The 19,134-nt window shown below is 42.6% G+C and overlaps 1 protein-coding gene across 9 annotated transcripts in view; it reads right to left on the reverse strand.

Moving 5' to 3' along the window:
* GALNT10 (polypeptide N-acetylgalactosaminyltransferase 10) overlaps positions 1 to 19,134 on the reverse strand; it is a 216,969-nt gene that overhangs the window by 107,792 nt on the left and 90,043 nt on the right. For 8 of the 9 annotated variants that reach the window (XR_003131064.3, XR_004814921.2, XR_004814920.2 and 5 more), the window contains exons 2-3: positions 14,606 to 14,708; positions 11,258 to 11,396 (exon numbers count right to left, since the gene is read on the reverse strand). Coding sequence is in view for 3 of the 9 variants with exons in the window: in XM_025435119.3 (XP_025290904.1) it covers positions 11,258 to 11,396; positions 14,606 to 14,708 (242 nt within the window). In the remaining 6 variants the exon portion in view is untranslated. Of the gene's footprint in view, positions 1 to 11,257; positions 11,397 to 14,605; positions 14,709 to 14,857; positions 14,962 to 19,134 lie in introns of those variants that run through there. The other variant, XM_049109212.1, reaches the window with a different exon arrangement.

The following is a 19,134-nucleotide window of genomic DNA, read 5'->3' on the forward strand; positions in this document are numbered from 1 at the left end:
CATTGGCCGCCTACAGCCTGTTCTCAACATAGCAACTGAAGTATTCCTCAGAAAATGAAAATCAGATTATGTCACTTTCTGCTCAAAACTCCCAGGACTTCCCATCTCACCCCCTTTGGTAAGAGCCAAAGGCTCATGTGGCCCTGACATCTCTCCAGCCTTGCTTCTCATCACTTTCCCCTTGGTTCACTGGGCTCCAAGGGCAAGCATGATGGCCCCAGGGCATTTGCATTTGTTTCCTTGTTTCTTCTGCCTGAAGAGTTCTTCCTCCAGTTTCCTACTCTGCTAGACCCCCTTCATTTCTTGGTATCTCTGTTCATATGTCATCTTTATTAGAGAGGCCTCTCCCTATCACTGAAATAAAATCTATCCCATTTCCATCACTTTCCCTACCCCTTACTTTGCCTCTATGTTTCTTATATCCATTTATCACCATCTGAAACAGTAATACATTTATTTGTTTATGACTTCCTCTACACAGTAGAATGTAAGCTCCAGGGAAAAAGGAAATTTTGCTTATTTTGTTCATTGCTGTTTCCCCAGGGACTAGTCCATACAATAAGCACACGTAGTAGACTCATGATAAATATTTGTTGAATGAATGAATGATTTGCAGAGACAGTTTCCAGTGACTAATAAGCTTGAGATCTCTTTAAGGCAAGGACTGACACTTGACCATTTTAATATAAATGAGTGGTGCTAGCTCTGTTTTTGGTGGGCTACAGATAGCGGGTGGGGGGAGCGGGAAGGAAGCCCTTAATACATCCACAGTTACTTTAGATTAAGTTCCTGACTTAGCCCTGGGTACATCCATAGCTGGCCATGCAGGGCAGGAGCCCAAGAACACAGGCAGCAGCTCTGTCAACAGCTTCCGTTAGCTTCCAGGATCCCCAACACCAATGCATAGCTGGCAATGCCTTCTGCGTCAGGAAAGCTCGATTGTTATATCCCTTGGTCTTTCTTACTCAGGTTTACATAACCATTTGAGAAGATTCTGCTTCTGTTTCTGGGGATATTTATAAACATCAGGCTTTCCTGGTTCTCAGGCCCTCAGCATCACCAAGGCCACATTAACATCCCTGAATAGGACCTCAGTGCTGCCAGTTCTTATGGGTCATGGAGCCATTTCCTCTCAGACATCTTCCTCCTCTTGATTCCTCACTCTTTTATCTGGGTGTTTTGGATACTGCAATGGTTGGCAAATGACCACAACAAATCCATTTCCAATTGGACTCTAGATAGAACTCTAACCAGGGTTTACCTGTGTGACTTTGGCCACAAGTCATTCTCCCTCCCCCAGTTTGATTCTCCTATTTGCTGATCTGGAAAAAAGTGAGTAATGATGATGATAATAATACCACCTGTCCAACCTGTTCATGAGGGATGCTCATGAACCTGTTCATGAGGTCTGTAATGTGATTTTCCTGCAATGTCTTTGTCTTGTTTTTGTATCAGGGTAATGCTGAGTTCACAATGAAGTGGAAAGTACTCCACTCTCTTTAATTTTTTGGAAGAGTTTAGGTAGAGTTTGTATTCTTTCTTTTCTTTTCTTTCTTTCTTTCTTTCTTTCTTTCTTTCTTTCTTCTTCTTTCTTTCTTTCTCCTTTCTTTCTTTCTTTCTTTCTTTCTTTCTTCTATTTTTTTTTTTTTTAATTTTTATTTATTTATGATAGTCACAGAGAGAGAGAGAGAGAGAGAGGCAGAGACACAGGCAGAGGGAGAAGCAGGCTCCATGCACCGGGAGCCTGACGTGGGATTCGATCCCGGGTCTCCAGGATCGCGCCCTGGGCCAAAGGCAGGCGCCAAACCGCTGCGCCACCCAGGGATCCCTATTTTTTTTTTTTTTTTAAAGAATTCACCAGTGAACCCATCTGGACCCAGAGTTTTCTTTGTGGGGAGGTTCTTAACTATAGTATCAATATCATTAATAGATACAAGACTATTTTGGATCATTTCTTTTTGAGTGGGCTTTGGCAGTTTGTGCCTTTCCAGGAATTTATTATTTCATCTATATTGCTGAATTTACAGGCATAAAGTTGTTCAGAATATTCATTATTCTCTTAATAGTTATAGGAGCTATATCATTATATTGCCTCTCTCGTTCCTGGTATTGGTAATTTGTGTCTTCTCTCTTTTTCTCCATATCAGTCTAGTTAGATGTTAATCTATTTAAATTGACCATCTTAAAGAGTCAGCTTTTGGTTTCATTGATTTTTCTATATTGTTTTTCTATTTTCTACTTTATTGATCTCTGCTTTGATCTTTTTTATTCCCTTTCTTCTGCTTATTTTGGATTAACTTGCACTTATTTTTCTAATATCTTAAAGCAGAAGCTGATGTCATCAATTTGAGACCATTTTTCTTCTCTAATATAACCACTGAATGCTACAAATTTCCCCTTAAGTACTCCTCTAGTGACATCCCACAAATTCTGATATGCTGTTTTCATTACCATTCGTTCAAAATAGTTTCTAATTTTCCTTTTGGTTTCTTCTTTGACCCATCTGTTATTCATAACATGAATTACATAGTTTCCAAACATTTGGAAATTTTAAGAGACTATTCTGTTACTGGTTTCTAAATTTAATTCCACTCTATGGTCAGAAAACATGTTTTGTATCACTTGAATCCTTTTAAATTTATGAAGACTTGTTTTCTAACCCAGAATATGATCTATCTTCATAAACCTTCTGTATATACTTGAAAAGAAATGTACATTCTGTTAATACTGGGTAGAACATTCTATAAATGTCAGTTGGTCATGCTGGTGGATAACACTGTTCAAAGTCTACTATATCCTTGCTGATTTTCTGTCTAATTGTTCTATCAATTTTTGAGAGAAAAGTGTTGAAATCTCATAGTTGTGGCTATGTCTATTTTTCTTTGCACTTCCATCAGTTTTTGCATCAGGTATTTTTAAGTTCTCTTATGAGATACATAAACATTTAGGGTTGCTTTGTTTTCTTGATGAAGGACCTCTTTATTAAATTATGAAACCATCTTCTTTATCCCAGATATTCTTTGCTCTGAATTCTGCTTTAACTGATATTCATATAGCCACCAAAGTTTTCTTTTGATTAATGCTGGCATTACAGATCTTTCCTATCTTTTCTTTCACTTTTATTTGTATCTTTTTATTTAAGCTGTGTTTCTTGCAGCCAGCATGTAGTTGAATCTTGCTGTCTTATCTAATTGGACATTCTCTGGCTGTTTCAGTTATAATTAGTGTATTTACTTTTTTTTTTTTTTAGTGTATTTACTTTTAATGTGATTCTTGGTATGATTAAAGTCCATCATCTTGGTATTTGCTATTTCTTTTTTTCTGATCTCAGTTCCCTTTTCTCTCTTTTTTCTGCATTCTTCTGGATTAACTGAATACTTTTCATTACTCCATTTTATCTTCCTTGTTGGCTTATTAGCTATAACTCTTTGTTTTGCTATTTTAGTGTTCATTTCTATGATTTATAGGATACATTTTAAAGTTGTAACAGTATACCTTTAAAGGATATTGTATCACTTCACAAGTAGTATGAGAGTCAAAGAGTAGTATATTGTCATTTCTCTTCTCTGATATTTCTGTTGGCATACATTTTCCTTTCACATAAGTTTAAACCCAACAATATGTTGTTTTTATTTCTGGTTACATGTCAGATACCTTTTAAAAAGATTTAAACAATAAATCATGTAAACAAGAAATAATGTAGGGAATGGGGTTAAGAGAGGTAAGAAATAGTGTATATTTACTCCCATAGTTACTATTTCCAGTGATCTTCATTCTTTGTAAATGAAATCCCTATTTCTATCTGTTACCATATTCTTTTTCCTAAAGGACTTCCTTTAACATTTCTTATAGTACATAATTGCTGTGATAAATTCTTTCAGCTTTTTTTGTGTCTAAGTCTCTATTTTGCCTTTACTTTTGAAAGATATTTTTACTGGGTGTAAAATTCTAGATTGACAGAGTTTTTACTTTTAGTACCTTAAAGATGTTGTTAGACCATGCTCTTGCCTCTAACATTTCCAGTGAGAATTCTGTCCTCCTTGTCTTTGGTCCTCTGTATAAAATGTTTTATTTCTCTACTTATTTTGTTTTTAATTTTATTTATTTATTCATGAGAGACACAGAGAGAAAGGCAGAGACACAGGCAGAGGGAGAAGCAGGCTCCATGCAGGGAGCCCGACGTGGGACTCGATCCTGGAGTTCCATGGCAGACGCTCAACCACTGAGCCACCCAGGAGTCCCTTCTCTACTCACTTTAAAACTTTGTCTTCATCACTGGTTTGTAGTAATTTGATTATGATACACAGTGGTGTCATTTTGGTCATGTTTCTTGGATTGGGTTTCATTGAGTTTCTTGGATCTGTGGTCTTATAGTTAGTTTGTCACTCGGAAAACTTTTGGCCAATGTTTTTGTCCTCCCATTCATGGACTCCAATTACCTGGATATGTGACTGCTAAACATTATCCCATAGTGCATTAATGCTCTTTTAATTTTGAAAAATTCTTTTTCTGTATTTTACTTTGGAGTAGTTTCTTTTCCTACTCTTCAGTTTCACTCCCTCCCCCCCCCGCAGTATCTAAGCTGCCATTCATCCCCTACACTATTTTTCACTGTAGGCATTGTTAGTTTCATTTCTAGAAGTTCAGTTTGGGCTTCTTTATATCCTCCATGTATCTAATTAATTTTTGAAACATATGGAATACAGTTATAAACTGTTTTAGTGTCCTCTGCTAATTCTAAAATCTTTGTCAACTCTAGATTTATTTTGATTAGTATTTTTCTCATTATGGGCCATATTTCATGCCTTCTTGGCATGCCTGATAATCTTTCTCTGGGTTTTACCTTGGTCCACACTGAATCTTTGTCTATAATCCCAAGCTTTGTTCTGGAATGCAGTTAAGTTACTTGGAAAAAGTTTGACCTTTCTGGGTCATAATTTATTATTTTATAGACTAGTCCAGAGCACTGTTCAGTCTAGGACTAATTATTAGTTTTCATGAGGTAAAATTCTTTTAAGCGCTCTATATAATTTTCCAGAAGTTATGAGTTATAAGGTTTCTCAGTCTGAATGGAAGAGAGTCTCAGCCCTGTGTGAGAGCTAAGCAGTGTTCCCTCTAGTCCTTTTGGGTGATCCCTTTCTCAGTCTTGGGAAGCTTCTGCATAGGCAAGTACTCATCAGAAATCTGCTGACTGGTCAAGGGAACCATCTGCAGATCTCCTCAGCTCACTCTCTGCATAGCTCTCTCCTGTCTAGGACTTTGTCCTGTGAACTCTGGCCTCTTTGGTCTCCCTGGACTTTCACTCCCTCTCTTCAGTTCAGGAAGTCCTCCGGGCTCCATCTGGGTTCCCCTCCCTACACTATGGTCTGGAAACTCTCTAGAGACAAAAGTTGGGGAACGTGTAGGACTTATTTCATTTATTTCCCATCTCTTAAGGATTACTGCCTATCACTAACTGATGACCAATGTCTTATAAACCATTGCCTCACAGTTTGTCGTTTGTTGTTATTTCAGGCAGGAGGATGTCTGTTACTCTGTCTTGGCTCCCAAATAGCATTTTTGTATGTCTGGGTGTACATTCATCTTCGGAGCACTATTATTATCATTACAACTAGTGCTATAAGTGTGGTTGATTTAAACTTGTGTTGATAAGTTGTCTTTCTTTCCAGAGTATATATTTAATAAATGTCTGTCAAAATGAATAGGCTCTAATTGCCTCCCTTGTTGCTTCTGTAACCTGTTAGAGATGTTGAAGCGATCAACAGAATACTGTCCTATTACAACACCATGAACTTCTCTAAGTTCTTTTGAGGAAATTCAAAACATATCATAAATCAACAGAGTTAATTTAACAAAAAGCAACAAGCAAAAAGAAACAAAAGAAGCACAGAACCAGGAATCTAGTAGGTTTGGGCCTCTTATTGCAACAAAGATACCACTTGGGTCCATTTGTTACTGAAAGCAAAACCAATGGGCTGGGGGAAGGAGGCCAGGATCGTATAGAGTTTTCATTCCTACCATGAATGGTCTTTGACTGCTTTCAGTTCCACCATGGGTAATCTTTGCACGGGAGAAAATCACAATTTTCTCAGAGAACTTTGCATAGAACCTTCAGACCCCAGGCACTTCAGTAGTTGGAGCTGTTGCCATCAGCTCTGTGCCCTGGAGGGGCCTCCATGTATAGTTACTGAGACCTCACACCTCCCTGGGAGCAGGGAAAGCAGGCCAGCACCCCAAGCAGTCTCTGCTCCTACTCCATGGGCAGGTGGTGCAGAGGGTAGGTTCCCTCAGAGCCTCCCATATGCAAGCCCAGCAAGTCAGGCTGAACTGACTGGTTTCCATTCTCTGTGGCTCTATGGCCCCTGGTGCAGCTTCTGGGGAAAGTAAAAGCAGCTGGCACACACAGCCCCTCAATCCTGTTCTTGGCATGCCATTGCCAAAATTCAGTTGAAGAAGTAAAAAGCAAACATCACCTCAGCTCCTGCTAGAGAAGTCGTTTCAGCTCAAAGAAACCAGAGGGAGAGAATGTCTCCACTGCTCTAATTTCCTCACACATTTCTGCTGTCTGCAGGAAGATCCACTAACCGCCCCCCACCCCCACCCCACCCCCTAGCCCAGGGAAAAAATAAAGCTCTTCAAGACATCTGTCAACTCATTTCTAGAAAGTGAGCTTCCACACTGGGAATTCTAAAAAGTGTGTGTTGGTAGAGGGAGGGCAGGGAGTGTCAAGAGCACTGGATTTAGTGACATCCTTCATGGTGACTTGAATGCTAGCTGGGTAGGGTGACAATAGAGTCTGAGGCGTCCTTAGGCTCAATTCACACCCACCTAGAACAGTGGTTCCTCACCTTACTGATGCCCTGGACCCCTCTCCCAGGCTGGTGAAGCCTATGGTCACTTCTCAGGGCAGCATTTATAATGCATAAAATAAGAGACCAGATTATAAAGGAAATCAATTGGACTAAGATATAGTTATAAAAATAATGAAAAAAAGTTTGAAATATAGTAATAAAAGTGTTTCCTTCTGAACATATTAAATAATATACTCTAGTGGCAGTTCTAATTTTTTTTTTTATTTATTTATGATAGTCACACACACAGAGAGAGAGAGAGAGAGAGAGAGAGGGGCAGAGACACAGGCAGAGGGAGAAGCAGGATCCATGCACCGGGAGTCTGATGTGGGATTCGATCCCGGGTCTCCAGGATCACACCCTGGGCCAAAGGCAGGTGCCAAACTGCTGCGCCACCCGGGGATCCCCTCTAGTGGCTGTTCTAAAACTACCTTTACTTCAAAGCAGTGACGAGTATTCATGACATTTCTAGATATTCATAAAGTGATGTAAAAGTAAATGATTTCTTTTGGTGACAACATCATGGGCTTTGTTGCCTACAGTTATAATGCAAAGGAATACCACATTTCAGTTAAAGGTTAATGAAAAGAAAAATGCAGTGTTTCACCTCATTCAGGTTTATAGACCCTCCTGAGTTCTACCCACAGACCTCTCTGTGGGCCCCAGGACTCCTAGATTAAGAAGACTTTTTAAAAAATATTTTATTTATTTATTCATGAGAGACACATACAGAGAGAGAGAGAGAGGCAGAGACACAGGCAGAGAGAGAGAAGCAGGCTCCATGCAGGGACTGCATGTGGGACTCGATCCCAGGACCCCAGGATCATGCCCTTGGCTGAAGGCAGGCACTAAACCACTGAGCCACATAGGCATTCCCAAGACTTTTTTTTTCCTGAGCTGTTGGGAAAGAGTGGTGCAATGGTGACAAAGGTGCCAAGCTTCAAGTGGGGACCTCTAACCAGCTGGGAGACTCACTTTTAATCTTACAGTAAGCCAGAGATTGTGTACCCCATGCCTACTCCTCTACCTTTAGGATCTCCCCAAAAAGGCTGGGGATGCTGGGTGAAGGGTCCTCCGGAGTTCCAAGTACTCTGCGTCTACTCTTACTACTGGTCTTCTCATCTCTGGTGTAAGAACCTGCTTAGCCCATCTGTCCCCACCTCTTGCACAAGGGAGCAATAATGGCTCATTGACCATGGTATTCCTGGCATCAAGCATAAGGCTTAGCACTGAGAAGACCATTCCTATATAATTACTGACCGGACAGATGAATGGACAGATGAATGGACAGATGAAAGTTGTGACCACACCTAGCTTCTCTCTAATTATAAACATATTCTTTATTTCACACCAGTAGTTTCTCTACCCTGGTTATGTAAGTGAGAGTTGCTTTACGAGGTTTTAGAAAATACTGAGGCCCTGGATGCACCCCAGAGACTCAGATTCTAGTGGTCTGGGGTGGGGCCCTGGCCTCTGTATGTTTATAAAACCACCCCAGGTACAACTAGAGTTGAGACCCCACAGTAGCACAGAATAGCAGCCGAGGTGAGAGTGCAGTGCTCTCTGCTAAACTTATTTTCTAGAGCTAGCAAGATGAAATTAGTGCGGAATTCTGAACTCTGCAAGGGGCTAAACACATAAATTGAGTTTCTGACCCTCAGAGTCAGGTCACAGTTCTGAATCCAGCAACATCAGTAATATCTGAACTATATTCTCAGTTGAAAAATCTGGGGCTTGACAGTGAAGACCACGAAACAAACTGCAAACACGAGGGACAAGCATTCTGAGGCCCCACGCTCCCTCCTCTCATGGCAAGAAGTCCTTATGAACAGGGCCCATCCTGGATAAACAGCACGCTTTCTGGGAGACAGATTCCTAGCTGTGTGGGTTCCTTACCTACAAAGTAGAGAGGATAATCATAAGGCCAATCTAAACATACTGTTGTGGGAACTGAAAGATGGAATGGGGCAGGAAGCATTTTGTCAGTAGCCCAAACGTGCTACCAAGATTAATTCTTTAGTATTGGCATGCCTTGTTTTACGGTCACTTCGCTGTACTGGGTTTTGTAGATACTGTGTTTTTTAAAAGTAAAAGTTTGTGGCAAACCCATGTTGGGCAAGTCTGTTGGGGCTATTTTTCCAACAGTATTTGCTCACTTTGCATGTGTGTGTCTGTGTGTGTGATATACCGGTAATTCTCACAATATTTCAAACTTCCTCATTATCATTATTATATTGAATTGCTGCAATCTCATGATAAAACTTTAATGGATGTGGAGCTGCTTCTTATGGGTGAGCAAAAAAAGTAGTTTCTTAAGATGGAAACTACTGGGGAAGACACCGTGAACATTGTTGAAATGACAACAAAGCATTTAGAATATTACATAGACTGAGTTGATAAAGCATGGCAGGGCTTGAGAGGATTGATTTTTGATTTTGAAAGAAGTTCTCTTGTGGGTAAATGCTATCAAACAGCATCATATGCTATAGAGAAATCTTTCTTGAAAGGAAGAGTTGATTGATGCAGCAAACTTCATTGTTGTTTTATTTTAGGAAATTGGCACAGCCACCCTGGCCTTCAGTAACTGCCACTCTGATCAGTCAGCAGACACCACCAACAAAAAGATTACAACTTACTGAAAGCTCAGATGGTGGTTAGCATCTTTTAGCAATAAAGTGTTTTTAAATTAAGGTACGTATGTTGTTTTTTAGATATAATGCTATTGCACACATAACAGACAAAAGTATAGTGTAAATGTAACTTTCATATACATAGGGAAACCAAAAAATTCATCTGACTCACTTTATTATGCAGTGTTCCGGAACAGAACCTGCAATATCTCTGAGGTATGCCTGTACTGCATTCTACCAATTGAGTTCTAGGTGGAAAGACCTTATGGATCACGGATACTAGGTCAGACTCCTTGCATTCAGGTTCTGGCTCAACTCACCAGCTGTGCCATCCCATGCAAATTATCTAACCTTCTCACACCTCGATTCCTGATCCGCAAATGATGGTAATAAAAGTACGTACCTCAGTGGGTTTTTGGAAAGTCTGGCTGAGTAAGGTAGGCACCTAAAGTACCTAGAACATCTTCTAAAACTTAAGCTTTGCATCAGAATCACCTGTAGGGCTTGTTAAAACACTGATTGCTGGGCCCCTCCCAAAGGCTTTTGATGCAGAAGAATGAGGCTGGGAACTGAGAATTTGCATGTCTAACATGATGCAGTAGAACAAGGCTGGGAACTGAGAATTTGCATGTCTAACACACTCCTAGGTACCCATGGCACTGCTGGCTTGGAAACCACACTTTGAGAACCACTGGCAGAGAACCATGCCTGGCATACAGTAAGCACCTACTAAGTGTTAGATGCTATTATCTTTTCCTGGGCTCTACTTTCTTAACCTCTGAGCAAAACACTCATTGCTCCAGTGACCCTTGGTACTGCCTTCCTGTAGAAGCTATTTTGAATTCTACTTGTGGAGGTTCCCAAAGGGTAGACCCAAGATAAGTTGCAACAGCACCATGCGGGAGCTTACTTATAATTCAGGTTCTTGGGTCCCAACTCAGATCTACTGAATGGGGATTTATAGGGGTGAGGCACAATATCCTGGGCTCTAATATTCCTCTGGCTGACGCTCCTGCATACGGATTTGAAGACTCCTGCTCTGCTAGAAAATCACCACAACCACCACAACAAGCCTACTGAAAACGGCTAGGGAGGCAGGACAGCTTAAGGTCCAGAGTACAGGTTCTGGTTGAGCTGGAGACCTGGCTCAGCTTCTTTGCCACCTTAGGGCCATAAGTTATGATGTTCATTTCAGTCTCAGTTTCCCCAGCTGTAAAATGGGCACCATTATAGGATCTACCTCACAGGAACCTCAGGTGATGCCAACAAAGTACCTACATATGACAGCCATGCAGAGAATGTTGGCTGCCACTCTAACCTTCTTCCTCACTGCTATGATGTGTCCTGGCTCAAAGTCACTTGAGACAGCTTATAAAAAAAGACATAAATACATAGGTGCATAGGATGGCTAAAATAAAGCTGCTTTTAAGCAAAGGAAATAAATATGTATCACACAGAAAGTGGGGAGCATGGAGTTGAAACTGTCGCTGCAGCTGTCTGAATATGAGGTTTGAATGTTCCCATAGGCCAGAGCAGAGGGAAAACACAGCGGTCCCACAGTTCCCACTGCCTGAAAAGAGGAAGGAGGCCAGCTCTTTCTTATCCCTCTGCCACCCCACCTCCAAATCTAGGAGAATCCGGTCAATAAACCTCTGCACCAAGGCCCTGTGTTCCAAGGAGGTACAGCCACTTTATGTACCTGCTTCTTTAATTAATTCTCATCAAGAGCCACATGCAAAATCCTTAGATCCAGAAGATGAGAGATGTCACACTCACTTTGGGTGCCGGATATCAGGGAGTGAGCGATTCAGGGAGATTTTATCACTGACGTAAATGTTAAATCCATTTTCTCGGTACGCCTGATCCACTCTCTCAGCGTCGGTCATGGGGTAAGGTCTGCCTTGTTCTCCATTTCCTAGGAGCAAAGAGCAAAGTCAACATTGCTAACTGAATGGAGTGGGGGAAGAAGGATGAAAGATATGATTAAACCACAGAGGTGAAACTTTATACTTGGATACAGAGTGGGCCTCCAGATTTTGTGGGGGGAGTATAAAGATGGGCAAGGAATGAGCATTTATTCAGCCATGGCCATTCTATGCACTTTACAGGCCTGTTCTCACGTAATTCCCACAGCAAGCCATCAGGGTGGACATGTGAAACTTCATTCTATGGATGTAGGCTCCAAAGTCCATACTTCCCCTGCTCTTCCAGGGGCCCCAAACATCCCTGACCATGGCATCCTATTACCTGGACAGAAGGCCTGCATGGGAGTTGACCAACCTTGGGCCAGTTACCCCAACTCTCTAAATTGCTGCTTGTTCCATCTGGTTCCCACAACCCATTGAGAAAGTCAAATGTGAAGTTGCATACATGACAGAATTTATAAACAGTATTATGATCACTCTCTAGGCAGGACAAACTTCATATGCAAATAAAAATGTTCCAAATGCTAAAAGATGCTTTGATCTTTTAAGTCAGCAGACAGTTAAGATCTGCCTAGCCTAAGCCACGATTGCCTGAAAAGTGTTGCTTTGAGGCAAGGATTTGGGTGGATAAAGTGCTAGCTGTCCTTTACTCTGCACAATCCCTCTGGGGAAAGTATCCCTGATGCACCTCGCAGTTATTCTCTGGGTTCCCAGGGTGCAGGTGATGAGCAGGAATGTCCACACCAACCCCTGCAATAATAGCTCAATAATCTGCAACTGGTGAGAGTCTTGAAGAAATGGCCATAAAATCAATTCATTAAAAATCACCTCATCTTCTGGAGCTCATGGTCTGAGCAACACCCCTATTTGCTTTGCAAAGTAAATGTTGACAACATCAGCTTGATGGGAAGGTACAAGCCGACAGGTGCGGCCAAGGGCTGTGCCTACTTCCACACAGCCAGATGACAGAGAGGACGCCACCATCTGTAACTCGGAAGGCTCCGCTGTAAGATGCTGCTGGCTCGTGCCCAGGATGGATGCCGCAAGGGACACAAATTGCAGCCAACAGAAAAAGGAGAGCCAGAAGCATCTGCTTGGGGAGGGAAGTTTCTGGAAGGCAGTACAGAGGAGTGACTCAGTTCAGGCCCTAGAGTCTGGCAGGGTACAGCTTGAAGCCCAAACCTGCTACTCACAGTTCTGTCATCCTGGGCATGCCATTTGCCTTTTTATGATAGGGCTTTGCCCTTTGTATTAATTGGGATAAGAAGATTCAATGTAATGATTAAGGAGCAAAGGCAGGGCAAGATGCCTGGCACAGAGTTAGCACTCATCACAAGCTGGTTCTTATTATTCTTAATAATGTCTCCATTGCTTACTCTTTTTCTTGCTAGTTAGGCCCCTGTTCTGATAATTCTGGTAGGATAACTGGCAAATCAGCTCTTTTCAAATGTTTCATTTTTCAGTTTAAGCAGCACCCACCCCTACTTCATTTTCAATCACTGGTCTACAGAAAAAGCACTGCCATGCTTTAGATTTCCAAGACCACTGGTTATTATATCATCTCTATTTAGAGGCTTGTTGTAGTCTGTTTTTTTCATAATGTAATCTAAAAAAGAAATCAATAGTGGTGGGTGCCTTTAACTGAGATAAAAACAAGTCGTATTCCAATTCTTATATATCTATGGTGCTTTTGAGTATTGTAAAGTTGTTTCCTTCCCATCACCGTACTTGTCACCTTCACAACAACACCCCAAGGTTCTTCTAGCAGGAAGTATGAGCCCCACTGATTGATGGGGAAACCAAGGCTCTGGGAACATGGGATTTATCTGATGGTCACGTGATTGGTCAGTGGTGTCAGAGCTGCCCTCCTGCAGAGTCCAGGCTCTCTAGAGATAACTTTCCACATAATTTCTTTCTTTTCTTTTTTCTTTTCTTTTCTATTCTTTTCTTTCTTTCTTTTTTTAATTTTTATTTATTTATGATAGTCACAGAGAGAGAGAGAGAGGCAGAGACATAGGCAGAGGGAGAAGCAGGCTCCAGGCACCGGGAGCCCGACGTGGGATTCGATCCCGGGTCTTCAGGATCGCGCCCTGGGCCAAAGGCAGGCGCTAAACCGCTGCGCCACCCAGGGATCCCTCTTTCTTTCTTTTAAAGATTTTATTTATTTATTCATTAGAGACACAGAGAGGCAGAGACACAGGCAGAGGGAGAAGCAGGCTCCCTGTGAGGAGCCTGAAGTGGTACTCGATCCCAGGACCCGGAGATCCTGACCTGAGCTGAGCAGATGCTTAACCGCTGAGCCATCCAGGCAAACCTCCACATAATTTCTATATAGCCTACTCCTTCCCAGCCCTTCCCAATTCCCCAGTGCAACAGAAACTGCTCCAAAGGCTAATTAGCCAAAGAAAACTTTAGCTGAAGTCTGCTAAGTCCATTCAACCTTGCGGCTACAGAGCTGGAGAGGGACTGGCTCTGTCCCCCAGACCTGGATTCAAGTCCCAAGCCTGTCCTTTTCTCACTGTGTGATTGTGGGCAGATTACCCCACATCTCTGAGCTATAGGTTCCTTCTTGTCAAATGGACCACAAAGGGTGACTTGGGGTTTCACCAAGAAAATGTGCAAAGTAGGGGCAGTCCGGTGGCTCAGCGGTTTAGCGCCGCCTTCAGTCCAGGGCCTGATGCTGGGGACCTGGGATCAAGTCCCACATCGGGCTCCCTGCAAGGAGCCTGCTTCTCCCTCTGCCTGTGTCTCTGCCTCTCTCTCTCTCTCTGTGTGTCTCTCATAAATAAATAAAATCTTTAAAAAAAAAAAAAAAGAAAGAAAATGTGCAAAGTGTAGAGGATAAGCCTCTCTCACTGCAGGTGTTTAATAAATGTTGGCTCTTATCATGACAGCACTGCCTTTTAGTGGTAAAATATCTCATAAGGCGGGGAGACATCATCTATCACCCAATAAAGGTGGTGAGGACAATTCCTAAAGGCAGTGGATCTGGTGATGTGAGTGGAAAAAGGGGTCAACTAACAGGTGAAGAGGGAGACTCCCAGGAAGCAGAGGAAGGGATGATGGCAAATGGAGAAGAATGGAGAAGGAGTCAACACAAGGTCCGGACATACCTGCTAAACATGCACACACACACACACACACACACACATACACGCACACCTATGTACATGCCAGCGCATGACACTGCTCTCCATACCTACGCGCTGGGCGTCCCTCCTGATGGCTTCTTTGTCATGCCAATCCTTCAGCTTCTGCCCATCTCCCACGAAAAGTATCTTCTTCTGCTGATTGTGTGAGCCCTTAAAAAAAGAGATAAAAACAGTGAAAAAGGAAGAAACAGGAAATAAATTTAATAACAAAAACCCAGAAATGGCACTATTTATGGGAGCTTTTGGTAATGATTGATGGTCTGTCATCAGCTGTTCATTTATGAATCCCCTCAATATACCTTTGTTGGTGCTGCCACATGCCAGTCAGGTGAGCAAAGGTCAGAGGGGTGACAGGTACACAGTGTACGCCCTCCTGGAACTCAGAAAGCAGCAGGAGAGAAACAGATGGACAGACATTTCTTCCCCCCGCCCAGGGAGAAAGCAGTAAGTGAGCTCCATCCGACAGAAATATGCGAGCCACAAACATGAGCCACGTGTGTAACTTTAAATTTCCCAGAATTCATACTAAAAAAAATATATGAAAAACAGATGAATCAGATTTGATACTATATTTTACTTAACCCAATACATTCTAAAATAACATCATTTCAATATACAGTGTAAAAAAAATTACTGAGCTGTTTTATTCTTTTTGTTTTTTTTGTTTTTTTGTTTTTTTTTTTGTACTAAGCCTTTGAAATCCTGTGTGTACTTTACAGTTCTATTCATCTCAATTCAGACCCTTCCAGGTGGCTCATGGCTGCATACTGGGCAGGGCAGTTGAGTGAACCTCAAACCAGAGGCCTGGAGAAAAGGCTGTAGGAATTGACCTCCACCTGGGAGAACTAGGGAAAATTTCACAGACATGAGGGTATTTAGGCTGAGCTTCAGGGGAGCAGAAACAAGTGGCAGGGCATTGACTACTTCCAGGTGCCGTGGAGTGGGACAGGGCTGGGCTGGGCCTGAGGACCTTGGAGCACAGGAGCAGAAGTCAGATCTTGGTCATTTCTACAGTCCCAAAGAAGGTAAACATTTGGCGATTGTGTGTGGAATGCGTGAACAAGCAATTGGATGGCTGAGGGAAAATGGGGATATACAGTAGTCACAAAAGAGCAGCCCCTAGGGGCCAGGCTCTGAAGGCATTTATTGTGTCCGGGAGGTGAGTCCATCCTGGTGGGCCCATTAGGAAGTGGTTTCTCTAATTACAGGAGTTGCATTCCAGGATCTGGGGGTTATCAGAATGCACCAGATGCTTCCCCATGCCAACAGTCAAGTCTAAAGACTTGGCCCGGGGGCTCAGTTAGAGCCTTCCCCAGGTAACACTGCATAGCACGGCTGCTTAAATACCTTCCTGTGTTCACATAAATGAGAATGGCTTTCCCTATCATCTTGCCCATTAAAAATTCTGCAGACTTGTTCTTGCCATTGTGGCATGCAAGATCCAATAGTCCTATTTCCTATGTAATTAGCTACAAAGGCCCTGAGCATGTGGCATGCTGCAACATTAACACTAACAAGAAGTAACCAGAATAAAATCATCCCAAAACCTGTTTATTAAGTGTCTGGCTGATCCTTGTGTTAGCAGATTTTCCACAACAGCTCAATATCCTTACATCAGCTCTAATGATAATAACAATCCTTTGCATTCCCTCTCCTGTAGACCTCTCTGCATTGCAAAGAGCAAATTCTGAAAGTTAGCATGCCAGATGTGTTGGTCAGAGAGGGAAAGAAAACTGTGATAACAAAGCCCACGTGCCTACAAACATTTCTTGGGTTTCTCAGAAATCACAGAAGCTGAACTGGAGTTTCCTTTAGCAAGTTTCAAATGCGTTCAGAGACATTTCTACAGGACACACACAGTGCTGCCTTGGGAGGAGGGCTGCTAAGAGTGGGACCTTGACCCCCCCCCGCTTTCAACCAGACCAGCAATGCATCTGTCTGTTTTCTGTACTGGGGTTCCATGTGGATTTCATTTTAAAAAGGCCATCTGCAGGGATCCCTGGGTGGCGCAGCGGTTTGGCGCCTGCCTTTGGCCCAGGGCGCGATCCTGGAGACCCGGGATCGAATCCCACGTCGGGCTCCCGGTGCATGGAGCCTGCTTCTCCCTCTGCCTGTGTCTCTGCCTCTCTCTCTGTGTGTGTGACTATCATAATAAAAAATTAAAAAAAAAAGCCATCTGCTAAAAACAAATGGACAACCATATGAGCCTTGCAGTGGGTCAGTGACCTGCCTAAGGTAAAATGCTCCATTGCCAAGATGTCAAGAGGGATTGGTCAAGGGCTGTTTAGCGATCTTTTTTCTCCAGTCCTCCCTCCCAATTCCTTTTCCCTCTTCTGCAACCCAAAGGCTGGGAACTTCAGTTGACTGCTTACGTCACTGGTGGAATGAAGACTCTCAACATGCTGAGGCTACCTTACTGGAAGGAACCCATCTAAAGAGGTTCTCAAAGTGTGAGCAGCACTGCCCCACCTGGGACCTCATTAGAATGTTCATTCCTGAACCCTACCCCAGTCCTCCTGAGGCAGAAACTCTGGGGATGAGGCCCTATGATTTGTGTTTCAACAAGTCCTCCAAGAGATTCTCAGGCACACTCAAGTTTGGGAATCTACTGGTCTAGGATGAAAACAGCCATGATCCTGCCTGCTTGCATGCTGGTCAGACCAAACCTGGGCTCTAACATCCAAGTTGAACAGATATTTACCATCAAAGGTACCATCACAAAACCCTTAGGTATGGTTGCTGGCAAAAACAATCGTGGCTTTGAGGTTTTGTTTTGTTTTGCCTTGTTTTTTTAATTGTCAGCGTAGAAAAGAAGGAAGATTTTTCTTATTGTTAAGGGGTCAGATGACCCTTAAGGACATTTCAAATCTAAAATCCCACGAAGGGCTCAGTTTCCTCCATCTGTTTGTGAAAGTCTTCCCTTGATACTGGGAATGGGGTACAGGCTTGAATATAGTTGGTATAGTTGGGTATAGTTGTGACTATGGGTATAGTTGTGACCTCATGGAAGTATATTCCTTAAATTTTGTTCTCAGAATGAACAGTGAATTGCTGAACTGACAGGGTAGAGAGTTAGGGCCCCAAAATTCTGGGAACTTCACACCCTCAGCTTCTACCACCTGCACTGCCTTTGCTTTCATGATGTTTGACCCTCTGGAATGTTCTACAGAGAAGACTTATGTTGTTTAGGTGGTCCCAGTAGCCCTTCTATCTCCCTAAACTAATAGGATGTCAGAGCCTGCAGACACAAGGAGTTCTGCATGTCTAAGCATGTACTTACAGAGGAACCTCAAATACCCAAGAAGCTAAGCTAGCTATCAGAATCAGTTAGTTCACTCCTCTCTCATCTTACAGATGGGGAAGCTGAGGTCCAAAGAGGCCAAGCTACCCAACCAAGGCCACATAAGCAGATAAGAGGATAGGAGCCATGTTCTTTGACTCCCAGGCTAACTTTCGGTGAATAGAGCCCTTGCAGTGTGATTTTTTTTAAGATTTTATTTATTTATTCATGAGAGACAGAGAGAGAGGGGGAGAGAGAGAGAGAGAGAGAGAGGCAGAGACACAGGCAGAAGGAGAAGCAGGCTCCACGCAGGGAGCCCAATGTGGGACTCGATCCCAGGATTCCAGGATCATGCCCTGGGCCAAAGGCAGGAGCTAAACCACTGAGCCACCAAGGGATCCCCCTTGCAGTGTGACCTTGAACAACTTACATGAGTCACAAGTCCGAATTTTCCTACGTGGAAAATGGAGACAGTGCTATCTACCCAATAGGTATTTTCAGAGTTGGTGAGAATATCTCAAAGACAGAAGGTTATCCTGAGCACTTCCAGAATTTATACATAAAATGTAGACATCAACACCTTTAGGATTTTAAAAATCTACTGTAAATTGACATTTTCTTATCAAATTACCTTGATACAGAACTCAAATTTTGCTATATGGGTTAAAAAAAAAAACCTTCCAATTAATAGGTCTGAGCTTTGGGTAAGAGAAAATTTAGGTTCAATCCTAGAATCACAGACTTTTCAGTGCCCAAAGGACCCTTTGAATCCTTACCCACAAGCCTTGACAAAAACTGTGGTTAATTTCAGGTGGTTCAGGACTCTCTGAGGCCCATCCATAGGAACTCCACAGATAGATCATCCAAACTACACCAAATGTTTATCAAAACCTATTCTGTGCCAGGCACTGTGCTAGGCAATGGGGATACAGGCATGACAACAAAGGTCCTGCGTAAGTGTTAATGGGGTTTACAGCCAGATCAGTCTCTCTCAAAGGGAGGTTTTTGGGAGCCCTGGGTCCTCATTATAGATGTAATTTCCTGGCCCCACCTTGAACCTATTAAATCAAAGTACCTGAGGGGTGGGAGACCAAGATGTGTTTTTAAACACATTCCCTAAGTGATTCTGATTCACAGTAAAGCTGGGAAAACCATTTGTCTAAATCCAGCTGCCTCAATATACAGATATGAAATCTGAGGTTAACAGAATAGAACAGATTTGTCCTAATTCCCATAGCTTACCAGCCCCCAAATCCAAACCAGATCTTGCTGTTCTCTCCCTGGGATAGATTGTGA

This window comes from Canis lupus, chromosome 4 (genome assembly GCF_003254725.2).
Source record: "Canis lupus dingo isolate Sandy chromosome 4, ASM325472v2, whole genome shotgun sequence".
Lineage (NCBI taxonomy): Eukaryota > Metazoa > Chordata > Mammalia > Carnivora > Canidae > Canis > Canis lupus.